This window comes from Seriola aureovittata, chromosome 7 (genome assembly GCF_021018895.1).
Source record: "Seriola aureovittata isolate HTS-2021-v1 ecotype China chromosome 7, ASM2101889v1, whole genome shotgun sequence".
Taxonomy (NCBI): Eukaryota; Metazoa; Chordata; class Actinopteri; order Carangiformes; family Carangidae; genus Seriola; species Seriola aureovittata.
This window is the reverse complement of record NC_079370.1, coordinates 20,828,907-20,839,144: the sequence shown is the minus strand read 5'-3', so window position 1 is coordinate 20,839,144 and position 10,238 is coordinate 20,828,907. Positions and strand designations below refer to the sequence as shown.

General features: G+C 41.4%; 1 protein-coding gene across 1 annotated transcript; it reads right to left on the bottom strand.

Annotated features, from left to right (window-relative positions):
- Nucleotides 1-294: 294 nt before the first annotated feature.
- si:dkey-33i11.1 (B-cell receptor CD22) lies at nucleotides 295-9,839 on the bottom strand. The gene is made up of 19 exons (XM_056381228.1): nucleotides 9,465-9,839; nucleotides 9,292-9,355; nucleotides 8,367-8,465; nucleotides 8,053-8,164; nucleotides 7,821-7,966; nucleotides 7,614-7,734; nucleotides 7,398-7,534; nucleotides 6,899-7,021; nucleotides 6,552-6,698; nucleotides 6,228-6,333; nucleotides 5,754-5,917; nucleotides 5,117-5,266; nucleotides 4,810-4,941; nucleotides 3,703-3,784; nucleotides 2,526-2,574; nucleotides 2,224-2,310; nucleotides 1,964-2,097; nucleotides 1,453-1,569; nucleotides 295-1,072 (listed from the first exon to the last, which is right to left on the bottom strand). Exons 2-18 carry the CDS (start codon nucleotides 9,338-9,340, stop codon nucleotides 1,467-1,469), a joined length of 1,941 nt encoding a protein of 646 aa, XP_056237203.1. The 5' UTR covers nucleotides 9,341-9,355; nucleotides 9,465-9,839; the 3' UTR covers nucleotides 295-1,072; nucleotides 1,453-1,466.
- Nucleotides 9,840-10,238: the final 399 nt, after the last annotated feature.

Genomic DNA, 10,238 nt, shown 5'->3' with positions numbered 1-10,238 from the left:
CTTGCAGGACATTGGTGGAGACTAGATGTACGTAGATCACCTGGGCCTTCCAGACTGTAAAAGCTGCGCTCCTTTGCTCTCGCCTCCAACTGATGACACCCGCAGCACACATACTCGTGCTGCGTTCATGGCTAATCGTGCTGATTTCCACACCCTGTAGTTTATTTGTGTTACTTTTAGTTGTAATAGATTGTTTGTCAGTATAACCTTTTACATGGACGTCATTGCATTCTGTGACAAAGTAAATTAGTGTGTGATTGATTTCTTTGCAATAAATAAAAACGCACATTCAAGTTATTACATTTTTTTTATTTTCCTTCAATGTAACAAACTACAACATGTAATTTGCATTATTGCTGGCCTAGCTCACACTACATAAAAATGGAAAGAATGATTTAATGGAAACAAGCTGTATAAACTGAATTAATGTTTCAGCATCAGCAATCAGAACAATCCTATTTAGAACATGTTGAATACATGTGGAAATTCACGTGTCAAATATTTCATATTATCTATAGATGCATTTTTCACTATTATGATTAATACCAAACTGACATTTTTATTGGAGACATTTATGTTTGAATACAGATGATTATCACTTTTCAGTTTTCTGAGGATGCAAAGGTTAATGCAGCAACCAGTCATATTATGTCATCTACATATTCTTGGTTGCAAATTTCAGTGTCGAGCATCAACTGAAAAGCAACAGTAGTTATAACCTGTGCTGTGGATATGAAGGCAAGTAAAACATGGCTATCAGTGTTGATGTTCCTTTTTTTTCACCTCTTCCCTTTAGGACTTCATCAGACATCATGCTGTGGTAAGATGCATAGGAAAAACAGGAGAGACATGCAACACAGTGTAGAGGCATGACTCCCAGTCAGTAGCAAGACCACATGTTGCCCTTATGGTCTGAAGAACCATGGAGAATCCCAGAACAACATGTCCGACCTAGAACCGTGTAAGGCATCTTTAGAGTTCACGAGGAGCAGTTTCTGGTTTCCACGGTCCTCTGTGGACGGATGGAAGCAAAGTGACTGGTTGACATGAGGAAGACTGATGTGCTGGTCAGCTGAGGAAGAACATAGGGAAGGAGCAGAGGAGAATAACAAGGGAAGAAACATGAGTAGTGAATAAAAATGACTGTATTACAGAACATAGAACACATTCTAATTTAATAATCATTTAATTGAACTGTTTAAATTCTTCCTGCATGATTTTAAATGTTGTGCCACTGAGTTGCTTAATATTTGGTACATAATTAAGATAAAGAGCTAAACTCTGAAAGTAAAATTTGTAGGTGTTTAAATCCTTTTAGAGTTTTTTTTTTTTCAGGGGCAAAACTTTACTGGATTATTGTAAAAATAATACTGCATGTGGATGATAATAGTACTGACATGTTCCATGAAATTATACAGCAAGATCAAAAGACATTACTTTAAGTTGCTGTACCTTTTTCCTTGTGTTCAGTGTCGAGGCTGGGGCAGTAAGGTGTAAACAACTTTGGATGAGTCCTTTGGTTTTTTATCACCACCTAGTGGCAGGCTGTGGACCTGCACCTGGTCGCCACTGAGCAGACATCAACAACGAACAGAAACCATATGAGCTCATGTGGACATCTGACTCAGATTATATCATAAACAGAGATATTATTTTATGAGTCAAAACTGGGAAGAGAGATTTACTGTCCTCTCACAAACAGAGGAAGGTGTTGAAGATGAGAGGGGGAATGAAACAGACCCAGGAGAAGGTGATGACAGGAGAATAAAGAAGAAAGCAAGAGGGAGATGGGAGGATTAAGCCAATGTAGTTGTAAAATAAAATTTGCAAGACATGAAACAGTAGATTGCAGATGGTGCAGATGGGAGACAGAAAGTGACGGAGCGTTGAGAGTGAAACAGTCAGAGGGATGTGGTTCAGAGGAGAGGAGAAAGTGACAGAGGAGGAGGAAGAGGGCGTGTACCTGGACAACCTGGAGTAGTGGACGGTGATGTAGTTGGGGGCGGAGCTGCCTTTTTCAACTTCTGTGATTGGTGGAGCATCCTTTAGAGGAATGATGGAGGGGTAGGAGCTGTCACTCAAGTCATCTGGCTCTTCCTGCACACACACACACACACACACACACACACACACACACACACACACACACACACACACACACATTTGTTGTAACTTTTTTCCACAGTTATGTAAGACTCTCAGGTTGTGCACTGAGTCGCTCACCGGTATGTCGGACATCTTGCCCTTTCTCACTGAGAAGTTCTGTTGGGCTGACTCATAGAACATGGTGTCAGCTGTCACTGACGGACGCTGCGGTCACACACACACACACACACACACACACACACACACACAAACAAGGAACAAGGGAAATTACAATCGCACATCATCAACTTTAGAAATTATCCTGACTTTACTGTGGATTGTTGGATGATTATTTTTTATCTATTAGTATTAAAAAAATGTTTTTGAAATGTTGAGCAATATTTTTGTAAGGGAAAGTAAATACACAATGATTACTGTACCTTGTTTGCTATTTCTACTGACTCCATGTCTACTCGGTGCATGTTCTTACTGTGAAGACAGAGGGACAATTATAAAACACAACCAGGACATAACTCCTACCACAATAGTGATGCAATTAAACCACAAAACAAGCCTTTAAAATGTTCTTGCTATCTGACCCTAAACGTGACCAGGTCCTCATCTAAGTCCTTAAACTAGATAAAGAGAATGAAATTAAACAGATGACATTAAACATAAAACTTCTACATTCACTTAAAAATAAAATGGTCGAACTCTGTAAATCTCATTAACTATCAGTTCATTTAAAGGGCTTATTAGAGTCAGGTGTTTCAGTCAACGGGGTAACAACCAAGTGTGAGTGTGGGAGGTCCTCCTCTGTTTAAACAACACAAACCTTGGTCTTCACTCTCAAAGTCTGATCTTCAACACAGGTTTGTGGACGTGCACCATGCTTGAATCACTGAAAGGGAATTTCTCAGAAAAACAGTTGTGGCTCTTCAACAGACTGGAAAAGGTTACAAAACCATTTTTCTAAAGACTCTGGCCTCCGACAATCCACTGTCAGGCAGATCATGTACAAATGAAGGAAATTCAACACTGTTGTTATTCTCCTCAGCATCATGGTTTAGGGTTAGCTCTGCTGCCTCTGGACCAGGATGGTTTGCCATCATTGATGGAACTATGAATTAATTATTGTATCAGCAAATACTACAGGAAAAATCAGGGTTTCTGTCTGTGAACTGAAGCTCACCAGAAAATGAGTCTTGCAGAAAGATGATGAGCCTGAATGCACAAACCAGTAAACCGAAGAAAGCTGTCAAAGCTCAGACCATAACCCAATAGAAATGGACCTGAGCAGTTCAATCGGGGAAGCCCAGCAACATTTGTAAGGAGGAACGAGTCGATGAGCAGGACTGAGCCACAGTGGCTGGAAACGTTTGGTTGAAGTTGTTGCTGCTGAGAGGGTCGCACCACTCACTCAAAACAAAGGTTCACGTACTTTTTCCTTTTTTAATAAATAAATGAAATGTTTAAATGTTTTTAATGTTATTTCTTTAATTAGATTTTCTTTATCTTTGATGAAGATCTTGTCATGATTCGGGTCAGCTTTGTGTAGAAATATAGAAAATTTTTAACGGGTCATAAACTTTCTAGCACCAGTGTGCTTCCTGTCACCTGATCATTATGGCCACGGTAAGAGTGATGAGTCCAGCAGACACGCCCACCGCCGACGCCAGGGCAATGACCTTAAGACGACCTGCCAGTGGAGGAAAATGACGCACAGATGAGAGACCACATGAGATGAACAAAAATAGAAGTGCAACAAGCGAAAAAAAGAACATCAGACTTTAAAAATAGAACAAGAGAAAGTGAGGAACGGGAAAAGAGCCGTGCATCATCGTGCAGTCGTCTAGACTTGAGACTTGTGTTTCCAGTTCTGATTTCCAAACCCAACTCTACTTCTTCAGCTGTCTAGACTCAAATAGTAGTTTTCCACAACACCTCCTCCTCTCCCCTCATAGTGAGAGGGCTTTACATGACTCACCATGACTCATAGAAAAACAGTCAGGAATCATGAGAGCATACACAATGAAGACCAGAGCCTGTGGACCCCATGCTGTGATAGTGACAGAGAGGTTTCATCACTCGTCACTTCAGACTCACAGAAACTTATCCAAACACCCATTTAACCATCATCTCATATAAACACATGAAAGCATTTCTTTTTTTTTTAAATAGTCTCAGATAATCAAAAACATAGATGTAAAAATGGGGCAGGAGTGTTTCACTAAGGTTATCAGCGGCACTTCATCTCTTCCACTGCACTCACAAGTGGCAGTGTACATTATGACTGAGAAAAAAATAAAAAAATCATACAACAGTAAAGGAGACTGTGGGGAACAGTGGTCAGCAGAGATGAAACACTAAGTCACCCAGACTGAGTGTGAATGTAACTCTGAATGACACCTTCAGGACTCAGGAAAGTCACCACATTAAAAAAGTAATCCATTGTGATCTTGATTGTGAAGCAATAATCATTTCCAAACAAAAAAATCCCAGTTTAGTTACTATCAAAAAAGTCAGGTTTCACTCTTTGGGGTCCATTTCAGTCTAGGCCAAAGGGGCTGACGGACCAACCGACCAACAAAGCGCTGTTAGTATGGCTAAAAATAAAAGTGAGAATCTCCAGCACTGTACTAACAAACAAAAAATGCTTCACTTTTATTGTGACAAAACACAAAGACAGACTGACAAAAAGTCTAAAAGATGAAGAAAATGTACCTCTGACTCGCACAGTGAGGACAGGAGAGCTGTGGGTTCCGATCCGATTCCTGGCCTCACAGTAGTACTGACCGCTCTCTCCGGGGCCGACCTCTGAGAAGGTGAAAACGGGACCAGACTTTGTGCCCCACGCTGCATGAAGGAGCACAGAGAGGGAGAAGACTCAGTTACTGAATCAGATACAGATAAACAGAACAGGAGCTCAAAGCACATGAGGTTTTACTGACTAAAAAACATTTCACCACAGAGAGAGTTGATGATTTTGTTCCGTTAACCTTGAGTGGAATCACATTTTTAGGATGCTAACATTGTACAGAGCCCCCGTCCAGAGCTAATCGGTGCCATGTGAAGTTGTCCACTGCCGGGTTGGCCTGACTGCTGCAGGTCAAAGTCAACGGCCGGCCAGCATCCACCACACTGGAGGGACGAGCCAGAACTGAGGTGTTCTTAGGAGGATCTGGAGCCAGAGAAGAAGTGGAAGTTATATTATTACAGATTGAATGGGCGTGAAATGTTTTTATTTTTACATATACTGTATATATATATATATATATATATATATATATATATATATATATATATATATAAGGGACCATCCTACAGTGTTGTGAATCTTTGGGATACAAATTCAATGTGAAAATAATTCAAATTTACAGAGAAGAAACAGGGGCTGGAGAAGGCGAAGGTCTTGAGAGTTTGATTTCCTAATGATCAAATCAACCTCCAAAGATGGATCCTAATCTGATTTCAGTGTGTTAAATGATTGTTTTATAAAGACACAGCTAAAGGTAATGTTAGATAATGTGTGAAAGGATGAACTGAAGGATGAGAGGTTGGACAATACTGATCTGACAATGTTCCCAACAATGCCACAGAGTAACATGGCTATATAAATACTGTATGTATCAGTACTGACACACACATACAACACACCCACGACTTACAGAGAACAGTGAGTGTTGCAGCAGGGGAGGTTTGGTATCCTAATCGGTTCGACGCTGTGCAGTAGTACTGACCAGCGTGGTGAGCACGCACCGAAAGGAACGTCAGGTTCTGAACTGTTCCTTTAGCCAACACCTGATCACCTAGGATACGATACCAAGAATACCTGCAGGAGAGAGAGAGAGAGAGAGAGAGAGAGAGTGTGGGGATGTATGTGTGTGTGAGGGGTTGGGGATGATGATGATGATGAGAAAAAGGATTTATAGGACGAGCAAAAAACAATTAAAAAGAACAAGTAGATTGATAACACTGGATTTTATTTAGGCGAAGAGATGTGAATACATATAAACATTTAAATAGTTTTGTCCCACTTGTAAGGGGCATAATAAAACAAATAGAATCAGACTCAGTTCAGCTCTGTCATATGTTTGATTTATTGCTTGGTAGGAAACTCGCTCCATGTTGATCCCACATACCTGCTGGCAGGAGGGTTGGCGTGGCTGACACAGCTCAGGTTTACATATGAACCCTCTCTGATGTCACCTCGAGGACTCACCAGCACATGTGTGTTCTTCGGAGCGTCTAAACAGGCAGAGGGAAAAACAATGATCATTACTGCATTATGGACATTTTTCTATCACACTGAGCCCAATGTGCAGTGTGGCTGATATCTCAAGTTTCCACAATTTTAAAACCTAAATCAAGTTCTGACCTAAGCATCCAAATTTGATTCTGAACTGTGTGACATGGGGCAAAAACACCACGCCTGTGATACTACTGAAAACATGCAACGTACTTACAAGTGACATTGAGCTGCAGTGGATTGGAGCGGTCTGTTCCCAGTGAGTTACGTGCCACACAGAAGTATTCTCCTCTGTCTGAGTATTTGAGGTGGGACAGATGGAGCTGAGGCCTGAAACTGTCTGGGATGCTGCCACTCTCCATGTCTGCAGAGCAGACACAGACACAGGTGCAGATTAGCACACATATAACTTTACACTACAGCGTAATTCAAACGCCATCTATGTCATCAAGTATGCTATAGCTAACATCAACCAGTCAGCTCATATCTGCCGCCTAGCTGGTTAGTGTCAGTTAGTGTGTCCATCATGCAGTGCATCAGTAAACACAAAGGACTGTCCTGTACCTTTAAACCAGGCAAAGCTCTCCACAGGCGGAGCTGCATCACTACTGCAGGTCAGAGTGACAGACCCCCCCTCGGACACCTCCCCTACTGGAAAGACTGCTATGGAGGTGGAGTGAGGGCCGTCTGGAAGAGATGAGACAGAGAGATAAGAAACATATATGAGGAAGAAATGGGGAGAAAGAGGCCAGAAAAAAGGAGAGTAGAGCTGAAATAATGCATAATGTAGATACAGTTTCTAGTATATCAAACATTTCTGCTAAAGTAGAATTGTTAAATACTTCATGTGCTATTGAACATTGGAAAAAAATCTTCTTAAAAATCTCAGTGAAATAGTTTTCTGTGTTGTTTCCTGAAAGAGTAAAACACATCAGAGCAATACTTGTGTCTAACAATTCCCAGATATACCTTCCTGCATCATGTTAACAAGTTAAGATAACGAACAGGAGTTCTGAGAAGCTCCTGTTTTGCTCAGCTTGATTGGTTGATCGAGGTTACTCACGTCCCAGAGCCAGGGAGAGGGATGGGGACTGTACATTTTGAGGTGGGATTGGTCGACAGGCGTACGCTCCAGCATGCTGTTGGTCAAAGCGGTTGATAATCATCCATTTCTCATAGGAGCCGAGGTTTAGTCCATTCCTGTGTGCAGAGTGTCACATCATTTATACAGTGTAATAAACTGTATACATATGCAATGTGCACATGTCCACTCCCACACCTGTAGAGTGCGAGGCTCCTTCCTGGAGCAGCGCATCCTCTGGCCTGGCAGCCTACAAACACCGTCTCTCCAAAGCCAAACATGTTGGCAGGCCTGGCTGGATGCACCAGGACATGGAGGTCTGGAAAACACACACACACATACACACACGCACATTTATACAGTGCTTCACTTTCATCATCACTGTCATAGCTGAGATGAACCTACCTGTTACATCCAGAGTGATGGTGTCAGGGGAGGTCCATCTGCCCAGTGGTTGGTCTGTCTCAAACCTGAAGTGGTACTGGCCCGCATCACTCAGCTTCACACCCCGAATTTGGACTGAACAGCTGGAATAGCTGCCCCCAATGTAGCTGAAAAAATAGGATTAAATGATGACACCTTATTTCTAATTCATATCAAATTTCAAAACATTCACCAAATCTGTGGCGTCTCCCACCGTGTGCGTCCGCGGTATGACAGGCTGATCTGGTTTGAGTCCGTGTGGTGGGTGAACTCCCTGCGACCCTCCGCAGACACACGGAACCACATGACTCTCTTCACAGTATGGCCTGTTGAGTTCATGAAAACCAAACACAAACAAAAGTGTGCAAGACGGTTTGTCTCTTGGAGCTCGGATAAAAGCATTTCTAGGCTTTATTATTATTATTATTATTATACATATTTAAAATTATTAAATAAAAAATGTAATACCCAATAACTAATAGAGGATAAAAAATAAAATGGAAAGAGGTTTATTTGTTACTTTTATACCTGATGGGTAGTCATAACGACAGGGCAGAGTGACAGTTGTTCCTGCCCACACACAGATCTCCCTCCTAGAAAATGACACACTCCACCTGCTCTGGATACCTGCACACACACACACACGCACACACACGCGCACACACGCGCACACACACACACACACACACAAACAGGTGCACCAATTTAACATACAAAATCAAAAAAGTCCATAAAATCCAAACGTCTGTTATGTTCCACCTCGTGCTCACATCAAGCTCAGTAGCAGCTCTACACTCAGCTGCACTAATGTTTTTATTGAGGAGCAGCTCAGATTCCCAGATGAATTAGCATCTAGTGGCTGTCATATCCACAAAATTGCTTTCATATAAAATAAAGCAGGCCGTAGGTTTGGGGAATACATATTTGGAAACTAAAAGAAGTGTAAATTTCAGCTGCCCACAAGTAAAAATTTTTCCTTCCATGCAGCTCCTCAGAGGAAAACTTGTCAAACCACAGTTCTGCTCAGCTCAGAGAGTGACACATAAAAGTGAAGCAGTGAGAAGGAGCCTTGATGTGCAGCCGTGGTGTCATCCTGTGTTGCTAACTGCCTGCCTGGCTGACTACCTTGCACAAAAGGGAATCAATACTTATAAATAACCTGAGCGTAAAGGCAAGGGCACCTGGCTACAGAACCTTATGTGCCTTATGTATAATGGATCCTATAAGTCAGTCATTCATGTTTTTAACAGTATGTAAAACCAGTATGTGTGACACCTTTTTGATATAAAAACTTGGAATAGAATATAAATATTGACAATTAAAGAGCCTTTTAGCTCATCTCTCATCCTTTAAAGTGATAAAACTAAAAACATAAAACCTAGTTCAGTTAAGTTTTACACCTCATGATGAAAAAAAGGGTCCATTTTCAGAGATATTTAGGTGTTTTTCTTACCTGGTAAAGCTGTGAGGATGGTGCCCAGAACTAACGCACCTGCCAACATCTCCGCTGACACGAGCTGTGTAATGTGACCGGAGAAGGAGAAAAGCACAGGGAGACAGAGGGATGAACAACGTAATATTTATCAGTATAAACACCATCCAGCTGATTAAATATGAAGCACCCACCTCTTAGAATATCTTCATTCACCTCAGCCAGTCAAACAGAGACTTGTGGGATGTGTGCGACCCGGACAGCGATGGAGGTGATTTTTATAGCGATGAGAGTTGCATGGTGATCAGAATCCGGTGGTGTGAGGTGAGCGGAGGAGTGGAAAGGGCAGAAGGAGGAGGAAGAGGAAGTATATGTGTGCTTTTAAAGTAACTACAGATACCCTCTCCTCCTCCATCTTTTGAGATTGTTTCTGTTTTCACTTTTTCTCACTTCTCCTTTTGTATGTCTTTAACGGGTAATTTGATTTGATTTCCTACTTTATGTTATTGTGAAAATGTGACACCCTTGTGATTGTGTCACATTCACAACTGTGTCTTTGAATTGGACGTGAATAACCTGTAGTCTCATGATAGAGAGAGAGAGAGAGAGAGAGAGGGAGAGAGAGAGGTCCATAAAAATAAGGGCAGAGAGGAGTCAAAATACTTTATGTACTGAAGACACCAACAGGCATAAGTGCCTTTTTGTCACATGAGACGTATGCTGGTGTTTTGATTGTTTATATATCTGTATATAATGAAAATAATAAAGCAAACTTTCAGTGTTGTTGTCTTGTGAAATCTTTAAACCTGCATCAATAGGTGTTTTTTGTCCCACAAGCTGTTAAAGACTGATGGAAATAAATATAATACAAGATATGCCATGAGCGAAATACACTGGAACTGCAGTGAACCAATGACAGTCTCATAAAAAAAGGATTCAGACTGCCAGGGATTCACACGTCACATAAC

Coding starts and splice junctions, on each gene's coding strand:
- si:dkey-33i11.1 (XM_056381228.1), bottom strand. CDS start 9,340: ATGTTGGCAGGTGCGTTAGTTCTGGGCACCATCCTCACAGCTTTACCA. Junction 6,334..6,551: donor ACTGCAGCTCAATGTCACTT/GTAAGTACGTTG, acceptor CTGCCTGTTTAG/ACGCTCCGAAGAACACACAT. Junction 5,267..5,753: donor TGCAACACTCACTGTTCTCT/GTAAGTCGTGGG, acceptor CTCTGGCTCCAG/ATCCTCCTAAGAACACCTCA.